The sequence below is a fragment of the Platichthys flesus genome, chromosome 21 (genome assembly GCF_949316205.1).
Source record: "Platichthys flesus chromosome 21, fPlaFle2.1, whole genome shotgun sequence".
Classification (NCBI taxonomy): Eukaryota; Metazoa; Chordata; class Actinopteri; order Pleuronectiformes; family Pleuronectidae; genus Platichthys; species Platichthys flesus.
In genome coordinates this window covers 6,477,901-6,493,527 of record NC_084965.1, presented here as the reverse complement: position 1 = coordinate 6,493,527, position 15,627 = coordinate 6,477,901, and the positions used below count along the sequence as shown (strand labels likewise).

The 15,627-nt window shown below is 41.9% G+C and overlaps 3 protein-coding genes across 3 annotated transcripts in view; 2 read left to right on the top strand and 1 right to left on the bottom strand.

Moving 5' to 3' along the window:
* The first annotated feature begins 825 nt into the window (after positions 1-825).
* On the top strand, positions 826-3,464 carry chmp4c (charged multivesicular body protein 4C). Its single transcript, XM_062379043.1, has 5 exons — positions 826-1,246; positions 1,985-2,162; positions 2,324-2,432; positions 2,594-2,720; positions 2,948-3,464. The coding sequence occupies exons 1-5, from the start codon at positions 1,003-1,005 to the stop codon at positions 3,007-3,009; spliced, it is 720 nt and encodes a 239-aa protein (XP_062235027.1). The 5' UTR covers positions 826-1,002; the 3' UTR covers positions 3,010-3,464.
* A 514-nt stretch (positions 3,465-3,978) lies between these two features.
* LOC133932380 (GTPase IMAP family member 9) lies at positions 3,979-9,078 on the top strand. Its single transcript, XM_062379042.1, has 2 exons — positions 3,979-4,139; positions 5,041-9,078. Exons 1-2 carry the CDS (start codon positions 4,109-4,111, stop codon positions 5,814-5,816), a joined length of 807 nt encoding a protein of 268 aa, XP_062235026.1. The 5' UTR covers positions 3,979-4,108; the 3' UTR covers positions 5,817-9,078.
* A 1,352-nt stretch (positions 9,079-10,430) lies between these two features.
* Positions 10,431-15,627, bottom strand: part of plxdc2b (plexin domain containing 2b) — a 69,822-nt gene continuing 64,625 nt past the window's right edge. The window contains exons 13-14 of the mRNA XM_062379041.1: positions 14,244-14,401; positions 10,431-14,028 (exon numbers count right to left, since the gene is read on the bottom strand). Of these exons, the coding sequence (XP_062235025.1) occupies positions 13,906-14,028; positions 14,244-14,401 (281 nt within the window). The 3' untranslated portion in view covers positions 10,431-13,905. The remainder of the gene's footprint in view (positions 14,029-14,243; positions 14,402-15,627) is intronic.

Here is a 15,627-nt window from a genome sequence, read left to right as displayed (position 1 = left end):
GGGTGCGGGGACAACACGTATCAGAAACACACACAGGTTGTCAGCGTGTAGTTATACACACAAAGCTAACTCTGGTGCTAGAAAAGCAACACCCCTCTTATTCCAGGGGAGTTTTCAGCTGCAAAGCTAAAGATGGCGATAAACACAGTTAGAGCTTGTTTTGCTAATGTTAGCGTCACTGTGCAGAATTCGCTTTTTCTTCTCGCTTGGCCAGATGTTCCCTGATGTGAGGACTGAAGGAATCATAGGGAAGATCAGAGAAGATAGATGATGTTCATGTCGCAGCTTCGACAGATTGTTGAGCTGAACCGGAAGTCAGATACAAAGAGGTTAAAATAATAAAACACCCACCGTCCGGAGCTTCACAGCTTCTTCCTGGCTGCCTTGGTAACAAGTTGATCATACGGGTGCCCGCAAGAGTCAAACTGGTAAAAGTCGAATCAAGGTCCTAGCATGGTGATACAATTTTGTTTCCGCAGTTACTTTTAAATTAATAAATATATATAAAAAAAAAATCACAATAACAATAATCAGCCTTTGTGTACAGCAGAAACTTTTACTGAAAAATAAAAGTAAGAAATAAAAAAAGTCAGAAACTTCGACCCCAGACGTTAAAACACATTTTCCGACAACAACAATTTATAATAATTTTAAATTCGCTTTCATTTTACTTTATCAACATTTACAATATTACGGGTTATAATATAAGCCTGTTGAAAATAAATCATATAAAATTTAGTTTATTTTTTAAAAATCGTTTTATATTTCAAACGTAGTGAGCGGAAGAAGAAACAAATCACGGAAATGGGAGTGAGGGCGTCAGGTGTAATGACGTCACTGGGCGCAGGTGAAAGGAGTATTCGCTCGCTCGTTTCAAATTGAAACTGCAGAAGCCGTCGAGCAGGAAATTCCTCTCTGTCGCTACACTCCCTCCGTGAAAACACTCGAGTGGCTCGTCTGGACTTTTCCTTCCCTGATATCTTTGGGAGAAAAGACGCCAAAATGAGTAAAATCTCTAAATTGTTTAAGGGCAGCAGCTCGAGCTCCGGCTCCAGCTCCAAGTCGAGCTCGTCCAGCTCCTCCAAGTCCAAACACCACCGGTCCAAAGGCGGACCCACGCCGCAGGAGGCCATCCACAGACTGAGGGAGACCGAGGAAATGCTGACCAAGAAACAGGACTACCTGGAGAAGAGGATAGAGCAGGAGATCATGGTCGCCAAGAAGCACGGCATGAAGAACAAGAGAGGTATGTTCCCGTGTTAGTGTGAGAACAGCAGAGAACCGTCAGAGGAACAGGCCCAGAGGCGAGTCGGGCTGTTAACAGGGGTTAAAGTTGAATGTGTGTTTAAAACCTCCGATACCACCTCGATACTGACTTTCCAAAAACAGTACTTTTGGCCTACGTTGTTTTTGTAGTGAATGTGTTTTCCAGATCGTAAACTCAGGTCTGTTTGCAGCAGCAGCAAGTCAGGAATTAAATAAAAGTAAATGTATTGTAATCTATAATCCCACAATGTTCAGTATGTTCTCGGGTGTGTAACCCTGCAGTGCTGCATTGCTCGTTGAATCACCTCAGACTGAAAACACTGTCATGGGAGGAACCATGTGTCATAAGTGTTTGTGTACATGCAGCACCTAACTCAAAGGTTTGAAGTTAAATATATATATATAACTTCATAAATACATGCATAAATACATCCAGGGCTGGGTGACAATGCCAAAAGATGTAAGAGTCGATATTAATAAATATTAAGTCAAAGGTCACTATTTTAGTTTAATGAGTTAAGGTTCCTGATCGAAGGTTGTTCTTTATGGGGCGAGTAAAACAGTTGTGTTATTCTTCATCATTGTTCTTGTACAATGCATATATCCATATATATATTGCATTTTTGTTATATTGCTATTGATTGAAATAGCTTAAAATTAATAATGCAATAGTTATTAGTCTTGCATGAAGTGATTTTTGTCGATCTTTGTGTATCAGGGGCTCTGCAGGCGCTGAAGAGGAAGAAGCGCTTGGAAGCGCAGCTCACTCAGATCGACGGCACGCTGTCCACCATCGAGTTTCAGAGGGAGGCGCTGGAAAACTCGCACACCAACACGGAGGTCCTGAACAATCTGTCCTTTGCCACCAAGGCCATGAAGAAAGTTCACGAGAACATGTAAGGACCTGCTGGTGAAAGCAACAGAAAAAAATCATTTCAAGAAAGAACAATTTGTGGCCTTGTTTTCGAGGAACCCCTTAAAGTCACTTCTCCAACTCAGTTCACTGTGATGTTTTATGTTTTGAAACATTCTAAAGTCTCTCTCTGCTAATTTCCAGGGACCTCGACAAGATCGATGATATGATGCAGGACATCACGGAACAACAGGACGTGGCTCGGGAGATCAGCGACGCCATTTCCAGACCGACCGGCGAGGAGTTTGACGAGGTTGATACCTTCCCTACCTCAACTGTCAACCTCTCGCTCTTCCTTTTGCCTTTCTGTGTCACCATTTTGAAGCTAAAGATTTTAGATTATGTTTGCTAATCTATTTCTTGCTCTAGAAAAAAATGCCTCTGACGTTTTGTTGACTTTGTGTGTTTGTTTAGGATGATCTGCTGGCAGAGCTGGCAGAGCTGGAACAGGAGGAGCACGAGGAGAGCATGAAGAGAATGGGCGGACTTCCCAGTGTGCCCAGCTCCAAATTGCCTTCAGCAAAGCACGGCCAGCGCGCAAGTCAGTACAACCAAGAACAGCTATCTTTTTTAACCTCCAATATCTTTAATACATCATTTATTAACAAATGCTACTGTACGTTTTTTTTTCAAATTTATCATTAAAAATACATGTTTGAGTTTTACCTACGTACACTCGGGATATGTATGTTACTCGGGATTTAATTTGTTATGTAATGTTCCATTATAATCTGACAACATTACTTAACTTTGTATTTTCTTTTACAGCAACCAAGAAAAGGGTTGAAGATGAAGACGACATGCGTATGCTGGCATCGTGGGCAACTTAAGTACCGGAAGTCAGCCTTATTCTCACTGGGTTATAGAGAATATTTTTTTGTAAGATTTAATATTGTTATTTTCATTTTATTTTTAGGGATAATGAAGTGCATTAGATTATTTTTTAAAGGCCTTTAGTCTATAATTTTCTAATGCTTTTTTCAGGTTATATTTTATCAAGGAATTAAAAATGTTAAAGTGAAGGAATCTACTAAATGAATATGCTTTACTTTAAAAAGCTTTAATTTTCTGCTTCTGTTTCTTCTGTACTTCTTCTTGTACCTATCACGATAATCTCCTGCTTATATAAACCTAATAAGGAGATAAGCAGGACTGAGATGTTTTTAACATGTTGAGCAAAATGCTTCACTCTGTGTCGGACCACTGTAAATAAACTCTGATGTTGCATAAACACTGTAAATATATTGCTTTTCAATGTTCGACAATAAAATCACTCCATAATAATAATGCCTAAAGTCTGCAATCCTCTCTGTGTATGATTTAAACAAATGGAAAACATATTGTTATTACAAATACAACTATTCATATCATTTAAATAGCATTTAAACATACAAGTCAATAGCCAGTCACATTTATATTGACAATATAAATATTTAATGTATAAGGTGTTTGAAAAGACAAGTGGCCGAGGCAGAGTATTGAAGCCAATTATAAATACAGATAAGATAAATAACCAAAGCTATACAAATTTGTGCATTGCAACAAAAAGAGGTAAGTGTATTTAAAAAATGCACGAGTAAAACCTAAAGTACAAGGTAAAATATAAAGAAAATATCAAATCAAATAAAGATAACAGACATTAATGTAAGTAGTCATTGTATTGGCAGTATTGTAGTCACAATCTCAAGTATTGTGATTTTAAAAAGCAATGTGATTGTTTTATATGTTTTTATTCAAACTTTCACTTTTCTACTGTGACGGAACCTTCTCACATCCGGGTTGCCTTGCTTTTATTGTGAAATCCCCAGGAAAGCTGTAGTGTCTACGTTCGGCCGAGTTTGTTACTTCTCCAGGAGGAAGAAGTCCTGCCGCCGCCCGAAGACCAACAACTCCACCTGAAACACACACAAACCGGCCATAAAACACAACATGGACGCGAGCAGACCTCAACACACAACAGGTGAGACACTGACATCTTCATCTTTTCAAACACGGAGCTGAGTTTGGAGCCTTGAGGACAATAAGGCTAATTTCTGCGGCTATTAAACTTAGCGCTAAGTTAGCTTACGCTCAAACCAGAAGAGTGTGACACGTAAGAAACGTCAGAGGGAAACTCAACAGACCTTATGTTCCTGTCTCTTTGTTATAAAACAGGTTGGACCTCTTCGTGCTCCTTAATAACAGTGAGAGGTGATTGCTACTCTGCTCAGCAGCTTGTGATGAGGAATCAGTCAATAGACTTTTCCTAACTGATAATATTAGTTAATTATCTATTGATTGATTATAACGTTTAACAGTGATTTGAATCTGTAAAGTAACTTAAGATGGTATAAAGTACAATATTTGCCTGTGTACTGTAGTTCTAAATTGTACCTAAGTTCAGTACTTGAGTATAAGTACGTAGTTACTTTCTACTACTTTTTATTTGGAAGCTAACGTCTTAACTTAAAATGAGTCACTATTAATGTGTTTCACTAAATGGTTTAATTGATGGACAGAAGTTACATTTGGTAAAGTTGTGTAAAAAAAATCACATTAAATACAAATTTTACATTTCTCTTTCCTCTCTTAATTGACAAAATTGTCAGCAAATGAATGGATACAGACAATAATAGGTAGTTGCTTTATTATTGCTTAATTTAACTACTATATGAATTTTGTGGTAAAAAGGTACGAGACACATTAAAAGGTGTAAATCTGAATTTATGAGATGATTAATACATTATGTCCTTGTTTAAATGTTTTTAAGCAAATGACAAAGATTCATTGGTTTAATCTTCACAAATGTAAATTAACAAATATACTCATTGTTTGTAAAACTCATCCCAACTCTGACTTGTATGAATTTAATTCAATTTCAGCCGCAGCCGCAGGACCAGACGAGGCGGCAAAAAAGAAAGCCGCTGCGGCCCAGGCAGCCATCCACCTTCCGGAGGTCCGACTGGTGGTGCTGGGCTGGAGATGGCCGGGAAAGAGCCTGACGGGGAATACCATCTTAGGCCGAGAGGAGTTTCACCTGGAGCGAGCGGCCGAGTTCTGTGTGAAGAGGCAGACTGAGATGCTGGGGCGGGAGGTGATTGTGGTGGACACTCCCGGGTGGTTCTCCGCGCAGGACACCCCCCCCTCCTACAAAGAGGAGCTAGTAAGAGGAGCATCTCTGACGCCTCCGGGTCCACACGCCTTCCTGCTCGTCATCCCCGTGGGCATGTTCAGCGAGGTGGACCGTGCACGCATCGAGGAGCACGTGAGCCTCTTCGGGGAGCACGTGTGGAAGCATACCATTGTGGTTTTCACGTGGGCAGAGGTGTTGAGGAATATTTCAATCGAGAGGTACATCCGCAGGGAGGGCAAGGATCTGCAGTGGGTCCTGGAAAAGTGCAAGCGGAGGTACTTTGTCATAAACAACTGCATATACGGGGAGCATCCGCAGGTGGGACGCCTGATGGAGAAGGTGGAGAGGTTGGTGGCAGCGGAAGGGGGGCACTACGGCCATGAGGAGGCGGAGAAAGAGAAGAAAGCACCGGAGGAGAACCAGAACCCAGCCAGGGAAGTGCGGGAGCTGGGGGCGAGACCCAAACAGAACTCTGCACTGAGTTTGTCCAAAGCCATGGAGGTGGATCCACTTTCCAGTGAGTGATGGAAAGGGATGGAGGGTTGGTAAATGTGTAAATTGGTTTCATATCTCCTCCCGGTGACGGTAATACACCTCAAATCTGATTTGCAAAGCACCGTTAAACACAGAATAGGGAGCTGAAGAGTGTTAAGCTCCATCGACAACTGAGGTCTGACATTTTGCCATATTGGCACAATTTTTATTTACTATGAGACTTAGTCTGCCATGTCTCCTCTGGTTTGTTCCCCCAAAATACATGAATTTCCTATTCAACAGACACATCCTATCTTCTTCCTCATCCCTCCACTGAAATTGGATTTCTTGAATTTCAAACGGCTTCTCTGACACTCGTGGCTCTGCTAGTCAAACTTAATATTATCTTCTCATTCTATTGCCCATCAATAAAACAAGACGAGTTGGATTCAGAGGCGTGACACAGGCAGCAAACAGTTTGCTGATGTCGGCTGTTTTTTAAATCGTCAGTAGTTGTCATATTGACAAACATTGATGCATCCGGTTAACATAAAATCATATCTGGCTCACCATGAAGTTTTACATGCTGTGAGTTTCTTTTTAGGACATTTCTGATAATTAAAGACCTTGTGAAATGAACACAAGACTTCAACTTCCTGGAATTTAAAGTAAACAAAAAACTCCAATATCCAAGTGATTCACGCAGTGTGCTGCTTTATCCCCCTACACAACGTCCTGTTTCAACAGACAACACGTCACATTAAACAAGCAACAGCTGATTGTTCTAGCTCTTTTGACGTGGAGGGAACGAGATGTGAAAACAACCCGGACGTTATTATCGCCTTTTTAGGTTGATACAGCCAACTTATCAGCAAACCTCTGGCCAGTAGTCACTCTGCTTTAAGCGCTGTTGTCGGTCTCAATGTTGGACAGTGCGTTTTATTCACTGTTGCTGTAAACAACACAGTGAAAGGTGTGTGAGTTAACCATCACAGCAAAGGGAGCCAAAAGACAGGTCAGGTGATAACTCTCTCTGAGCATGACTCACCTCTTTCACAGTTAGTCCAGTGTCGTTATATATATAAGGAGTATTGCTTCTTTCAGGAAGTAAACGTGTCATTTGATGATGTATTTAGATTTAAATTCCAGGCTGATACACATTAAATTTCATCAGCTTCTCTCCTTACCTTGTCTTTTCACCCTTGAATCTGTCCGCTTGTCATTTACTCCTCCTGTGTCCATAGCGACCCAAAGTAAACACACAAAGAAAAACAAACAAAGCATCATCTCTTCCTCTCCTCACACTGCTTTTTCAGTGACGTCACAGTACATTAGCCAAATGCATGTATGACAGAGCCCTATTAATAACTCACTGTGTCTAATTTCTGGATTAACCACACACTCTCGACTGATGGACCCTCTAAACCACGACTAACCCTTCACTGCGTATTTGACGAGAGGGGGAAAGGGGTAATTGGCTGAAATGTTACTGAATGTACAAACCAATGTGATTTATTTAAGTTATTTTTGAAAAATCTGACGTGTTAGTGTGTGTTGTAGTTGTGTTCCTTCTTTGTGACGCTGCATCTTCTCAATGTGACGATGTGGGAGGCCTTTTCAACATAAGAGCCTGTTACGTACAGTGGGTAACCACCATCATTGTGTGCACTCCTGAGTCATGGTGACCAGTGGCAGAACTGCACTACTAAATTCTTTCTGTTATATTTAGTCAATGACTGTTGAGGGAGTGGCTTTTTTAATGATTCCTATTCGTTGTGACCAAACTGTAAATGTATTTTCCTATGCAACACATTCATTGCACTCTCAGTGGACAGTTATGAATTTTAGCACTTGAGCAGTTACTGAATTTATTGTCTGTTGCCTTCAAGTTGTGATTTTTTTAAAAGTGGATCTGTCAGATGTTTGTATCACGTTGTGGCATAGGGATATGTTTGAGGATCAGACGCTTCACTGTGGCCTTCAAAACAGATGCTCAAATTATTTATTAACTCAGTGGAATATTCAGGTTATAAGTCCCTATAGCTGTGCATAGATGAATTTAGGACTTTTGGAGAAAATGATGTCTCCTCCTGACAGAACAGTCAGCTGCTCTGAACACAAAGGAGTTTGTGAGTCTCAGCACAGTAAAGCAGTGTATTTGACAAAACAGTAAAAAGGTTACCGTGCAGTAAACCAGTGGCATGTCTCCAGTCCTGCCTATTGTTGGGCCTCAAACCAGCCCAGCTCCTCAGGTCATAAGGGACCCGCACAGCAGTCGCCCAGCATCACAGAGTCAAAGCAGGAGAACACAGTGTTGACTCCTTGCCTTTCATATCCCTCTACCACAGATCAGTTCACATATACTCACTTATATATCTAATGATATTTCCCTTTTATTCTCATGAATACTCTGATTGTTTTTATTAACTAGACTGAGATCCACAGATCCTGGTTGGAAATATTTGCCTTCAGGGGTTTGTTCTTTGTAAATATCACAAACGTCTCTCAGGAGTTAGATCCACTGGTTTTCACTCTGAAAATTGAAATTTTTTTAACCCTCCGGGGTTTAATAAGCAAAGCTCTGAGAGTCAACAACTGACTTAAAAGCCTTTTTATTGTAGGAATCCTGCAGATAGCGTAGCTCTGCTCTTTCTAAGCAGCTGTTAGTGTTTTTACGGGAATGTATTTATATTCATAACAGGGTAAAGTGGATATTCATGAATGCACTTTGGCTGTTTCACCTGGCGTGGGTAAACACTGCTGTGTGTGTGTTGACATTTGATACAGAAACATCAGAAAGGAAACTAACTTACTGTTCACTCATTACTTTAGATTGAGGGAGTTGATTCAAACACTCCAATGACAAATTGCTCTGAATAATCACATTCACGAACAACAGCTGCACATGTAGGTCAGACTGTATCTGGTTAAATGTCACTTTGCAGCATTGGACAAGAAAAAAGAAGAAGAATTTAATACAAAGATAAAAATCTGGATTTGACCGACATGTATTGTATTTGAGACGCTGACACATATCTGCTCGGAGACTTGCAACCTAATACAACCATCTTTGTATTCATGTTGTTTGCAGCAGTAATTTAGTTTCTTCTAAAACCTTTTTCTCCTGAAGCATCGACCCTGTTTTCTCCTCCTCCTGTGCTGCGTCACTATGAGTCCAGCACGAGAATCAAGTTACTCTTCAGAAAGTCATGAGCTGAACCCAGTAACCTCACTGGGCCTTTGCTGTATTGTGCTGTAATGCTGCAATTGTTATTACATCTTCAAATAAATGTATATTTTGATCCACTGTCAATTGAGCCTGTTCTTTGAATACCTGACAAATGAAGATTTCCTCTCTTGAGAATCAACTTAGTCTCACTAGGAACTATTTTCATGATTACTTAATGTTCCGATTGTTTTCTTGATTGATTTATTAATCATTTAATGCCAATCGTCAGTTCTCAGAGCCTAGACACACAAGATTTAAATTTAAATTATCGTATTTGACTTCAAAATAAATAATTAAATCCTCACTTTTGCCTTTTAAAGCAAATATTAATAAAATTAAGCAGCAAAAACTAAATATATGAATCATCTCTTTTATTTCCTGCAGTTGTGACATTCTGTAGTTTGACCACTATGTGGCAGTAAAGCATCAGGTCCCAGAGGATGGGGTGTTTACAGCAGCAGCATGATTCACATCACTGGTGTGACCTTCCCTTCAATACATTCATTAAGTTGATTTGTGAATGTACCAGCTCAGTGTGCGACGATTAACACCCGCTCATTGTTGTTTATAGACAAAATGTGCCGTGGTTGTGTTTCACTTCATTACTTCCTGAATTTTAAACTAGTCCCAAACATTATAGAAGTTCCATTCTCTCTTTGTCCTTCATGCCACTGAACCAGTTCTGTCTCATCTTCAGTAACGAGGTCTGAGAGCTCGGCCCTGCTCGGTCAGTATTCATGCCTCCTTCCTCATTCCCCAGTTTTACCCAGTGTGCTGAGTTCTGCTCCATCTCTCCTTCGCCGTCTTGTATACTCAGCTTTCTCTTGGTTCTGCTGTGGAGCTCTTTCTCCTCCATCTTCAGGGAAAAGCAGCTCCCCGATCTACCTGATCCAGGGATTTCATATTAACAACATCAGCGCTGATACAGATCATCAGGGCCGTCTCTCGGGACTTTGGGGGCCCAGACAAAAGGGACTTCAGGGCCCCTACATCAAACCAAGCCGACTTCCCAAATTATGACGGATGTCAAAGATGGTGTGTGAATTTGCGACCATGGTGTCATTACACTCACTTTGTTGTAAAGTAGATGATATAAAGTGAAACACTAACTAACAACCAGAACAAGAACTTAATCTGTACCAAAATACTATTTTGGGATTTTTGCGTGATGCAAATTAAGTAATTGTTGAGGCATTTAAGGCAGAATAATGCATTAACATTTCATACTCACTGGTATGCTGTTATATTTTAAGTGCATGTATATTTAATTGAGCCAAGGAAGGTGATCAAGTGCTCATACAACTGAGAAATACTATCTAAAGTTTGCTAAGAAAACAAAATCCAGCATTTTTACACAATTGTGACTTTTTAACAACATTGTTTATTATCTTAAATGTAATCAAAACAACAGTAGTTACAGAAATTACAGACAGCCATGATACTGTGTGGTTTTTATTGTTCGCTGTGGATCGCCATGATAACGTGTACAAAATAAAGCCGGGAGGGAAAAGAAAAATCCCAATTCTCATTTCTTGGCACTGAGCTCTTCACATTCAGCTCGAGCCTTCGTCATTCGCTCCAACCCGAGAGTCTGAGGACGAAGAGTGGCACACAGCAGGTACCCATAGCAACCACAGCACTCGTCATCATCTAAAACGACACGTTGGGAAAGTGGGAGTGGGAGCAATTAGTCGAGTGATGGTTTCTGCTGCTCCACAACCTCCTGTTGCGTCAGCGTAAGTGTTTTCAACTCAGCCACATTCTCTGCCTGCACTTTGAGAACGGGTAGAATCACATTGGGTGCTTCAGTTGGCAGCGGACGACACACAGATGTTCCGAGCATCTTCAGAGAGCATTTATTCACATGGTTAGAATCTGACAATATTTTAAAGGAGACACATTATGTGCATATTTAGGTCAATTAATTAAATTTGGGTGATTAATTGAAAAGGTTAACCTGCTGTAATGTTCAGAAAACATAATCTTCTTCATTCTCTGCCTCTGTCTCAAACACTTAGTTTTAACTCCCGTCTCTTTAAGGACCCCACCCAATTTATCCCAGTCTGCTCTGATTGGTCAAATTTGTCAGGGGATGACAAAAAAAACAACTATATAACCCATCGGAGGAAAGAAACACTGAAAAAAGCATCATATGTCTCCTTAAAAAATATCTGTAGGCAGTGGCCTGCAAATGAAACAATCAGTTCTCTCCCGGACGCTGCAGGAAGTTATGAGGAGTCATAAAATAGATGGTTTAAAAAGCAGAGGTTTGTCCTCTCAGGCTGACACCAGTGAGAGTTATGATGGAGGGACAGGTTAGATGAATGAACACAGCCAGTGAGTCATTGATTAGGTGTTCAGACACTGTGGCGCTTGTGTATCTTTGGGTGTGTAGCGAGGATTAAAGGCCCTCATCACATTTAGATTGTAGATTCAGATGGGAGGCGGCCTCCAGCTAAGCCACGCCTCCTTGGTTACTGGCAGATTCACCTGTCAGACAATGTTTTTGTGCCAAAATAGAAAGAACACTGTTTATGTCCTAATAATGTTTCCAACTCCCAAAGAAACAATTTTTTATTCCTTTAATTAGCATAATGTGAAAGGCTTTCAGGAAGAGGACTCATTAACCAACTGGTCTTGCAAAGGTCATTAACTTTAGCCTGGTGTATAATACCATCTTGGTTTAACAAGATCTTGCTGCTGTTCTGATGCTGTTTTCAGAATATAAGAACTCTTCTCACCGGCTGTAAGGGAAAGATTCAACCTGCTGCATGATACAAGTGATGAGCCCACCTTGGGGGTAGCCACCATCTTTGTGCTAATTTACAGAAGTGCAGTTTTCTTTGTTATAACTCCACATTTTGAAGGGATTCTGAAAACACAGCATGAATAATTGCAAGTGTTTTAAAATCAGGTTAATAATATTTAAGAGACTCAACAGGTTGTGTAACATTCGTAACTGATGACGCACTCCAAAGCTGATTGGACGATCACTGTTGGTGGGAGGGTTTTAGAGCAACAACATAGTCAATGGCAGATGTTTCCCACCACTGGGCTGTCTGATGTGTGTGGTGGTATTCTGGGTAATGAGGTGGCACCGAGGGGAGACTGAGGTAAATGCTGGAAAATAAAACACGCTCAGATGCTGATTAGTCTTTGGTCTCAATGTGATGGTGACAAAGTGTGAATAGAATAAAATAAAAAAATATCCAGGTGCATTTTCAGTGTCAAACTGAACAGGGGTGATATTGCACGTTGAATTTCTCAGTAGGATTCCAGGATATCGATGGTGTCGGTAAGATGAGTCTACAATCGTTGGTGTAAAACATGATTTTTGTCTTAAAAAATAATGTCTAACAGTAGAAATGAGAGTTTGAATTTGCTCAGTCAGAAGCTGCGATTTTTGATCGGTGACAGAAACGATTGGAACAATATTCACATTCAGGTAAAAAAAGTACAGAAAAAAAGGCCACTCATAAAAAATAAAGTTCTCCAGTACTATTACTGCTATTCTACAAATGTTCGCCGTGGATTACCTGAATCTGCAAATGTTTTGGCCTCGGTATGTACATGTGTGCGTTTGTATTGATGAGTTGCTCGTGATTGTTAAACATGGACACACAACTGGTTATGCTGGCAACAAACTTGGAAAAGGAAACTACACTGTGAAAAAAGAAAAAATCAAGAAAACTCCAATGTATCCAGATACTTAAGATTCAAATCAATAAGAATCAAGTGTGCAGAGCCAGCTCAAACGTACGCACCCGTAAAGCAGGTGGATATCCAGTCTCTTGTGTAAACCGCTCTCTTCTGCATTCACACACACTCACACACACTCTCACACACAACCACACACACACACACTTACACCTTAGAAAATATATTCACACTCACAAGCGCCTGTCTTGCAATTTTGCATTAGTACCACAAAGTCAAATGAGAAAAAAAAAAGAAATGTGCATGGGAAAAAATGTGCAAACCCTCATCAGGGAAAGAAAATGGCACGGCAGTGATGAGAAAAAAAAAATTAACAAAACTTCAATGACAAAAGGAATCAAACAACCAATCAAAATAGAGAGAAGGAAAGAGCTTGCCCATCACCCACTCAAAAAAGGAAACCTCACCGATATAATCTCAGTGAACAAAAAAAAACTAAAACACATCTTACACTTAATTTTTTAGTAAAATGAAAACCAGCCGACCGTCACGAGGTGTTTCAGAGCTTCTCTCTGACGGGAGGCTCAGCTCGAGTCGCATCACGCAACACGCGGCCTCGGCCTGTGGAAAAGTCAATTACGCCGGCTGGTTGTATTGAAAAAGCAATACAGACGGTCTGTACAGATACATGTGCCAACCCCCCCCTTGAAAACAACAGACAGAGAATAAAAGAAAAGAGGGGCGAAACCCTGATGGATATACAAAGGCCTATACTGTATAACCCCACCGACAATAGAGTGGAAAAATCTCTGCTCACATACTCTGTAAATGTTTCAGAAAATATAGATATTGTATAATTCACCCTGCTCCCCCCCCCCCCCCCCCTCATCACCCAAGCCAGCAGCAGTCACAATCCCTCCATGGCAACGTGAGAGCAGCTGAAGAAACTCTGGACCAATGGTGACGTGGAGGCTGTTCCCTCCGCCGGTCGGTTCCTGGCATTACGTCTGTCTGGATCGGCTCTCAGGGTTTCCTCGCTCGCCCGTGTCGGCGGCTGCTGCATCCCGTCTCATCTAGCGCTCAATGGGCCGGCACGTCAAGTCTACAGGAGTCCACGCCGGGCTCCTCCGGTGACGAGCAGATCCTGGATGGTCCTGGTGGATGAGGAAGAGGAGGAGGAGGAGGACCGGCACGGGGAGGAGGGGTGGGGTGGGGGGGGGAGGCAGCAGGGATGCGGACACCCCCACCTCCCCCTCAGCACTGCTCGGACACGATGAAGCCGTCCTTCTCCTGGCCGCCCACCGGCTCCACCTCCGCGTAGGCCGGGTGACCTGACCCCCGGCGGAACTTCATGGCCGGCCACCTGCTCGGGCGTCTCTGCAGCGGGGGGAGAGGAGAGAACGAGTGTGAGGCAGGTCAGAGTGTCAATAAATGCATTAGAGGTCAGAGTGTCATCAAGGTTAAAGGTGGGAGCTGAGTCTGGTGACATTCTCTGATAGCTGACACAGCAATATCAAGTCCATCCCTGACCTTGGAAAGAGAAGGCGACAAGAATGAAAGAACCAGAGCAGCTACGGTGACGCTGTACGCACCTCGATGAGGAAGAGGCTGGCGGCGGAGGTGGGGTGATGGTAGATGTAGACGGTGATCAGGACACCAGCGATCATGACGAGCATCACCAGCAGGATACCGAGGATCAGGCCGGTGTGCAGGGGGTGTGTGCCAGGCTTCCTGCCCACAGCGCTCTCAGCTGAAAAATGAATAAGACATGAGGTGTATAATGTTAGTAATGTTTGATAAACTTAAATAAGTTTTCTCAAGTTGCTTAATACTAGGTTATTGGTTAAAAAAAAAGAGCGGTTTCACTTTTGACCAGCAGGGGGCAGTCACACTTCACAGATTTCCTGCTTTTTAAAATGGGGTAATTGTTGTCACAGTTTTTCTAAATGTCACCAAATAGAAAAAGAGGACAGATATTTGATCTCAGGAGATAAAGTGATATTCATACTGTAAATCCTCCCATGTCACACTCATTTTCAGTGGATTTATTACGGTCAAATTCTCTCATTTCCTTCTGTTTGAGAGAGGATTCAAGGTTTTAGATTTAAGAGTCTTGAGTCTTGAGTCTCTAGCTCTCCTCTGTTTGTGTATTCATGCACAGCTCTCCTCTCTCGCAGAAGAGGTAATCCCACGCCAAGGTTGGCGGCGTATGGTCCTGATATAGGAGCAGGAAGCCGGCCTATAGATAATGTCTTGGCCTCCAGTCCTGGCACTGCTAACCGAGGAGGTTTGTATGTAGCGACTGCATAATGAGACCGTCCTTCAGCGTGCCATGGAAGTCCACACTCGTCTTATTAAAGCACTCTGCTGCACAGTGCTGGAGCCACCAAGCAGGAGCTGTGGAGCTCTTTTGAAGGTGAAAGTCCTGTAACCTGTTGCATCTACGGGGAAAACACAATTTCTCAGGCTGCAGATTCTAACCTCTCCCCAGACTCCTTCCCGTATTTAATAAGCCACTCCCCCCGGCCCACCGCCTCATTGATTTCCAGCAAAGACAAGAGAGAGAAGGCAAATGTCCGAGTCAGTAGCTCCTGACTTTTACCAGAACTTTCCTTCAAGCCCTCTTAGTAAAATAGGAAAATGTCCAGAGAAGGAAGTTTCTAACATGCAATGGATGCAGAACTGAAAAAACAACTTTTTAGGCTGAATTCCAGCCCCCAACCCCAAAACCCTTCGAAGTCCAAGTGATGAAATCTCAGTCATTCTTTTCAGAGAACTTGAACAACAGACAAAAGGACACGGTGACATTTTCCCTGTTTTGTGTAATCCTCTTGCTCACAGTCTGAGGAGGAGACTTTATATTTATTTTTCTCAGAAACACATTTTTCCCCGTGTTTATATGTCAGAGCTACAGAGACCGTGAGTCATCTCTCGAGGAGCTGGAAGCACAAACAATGTGACACGCTGCTATGTCTG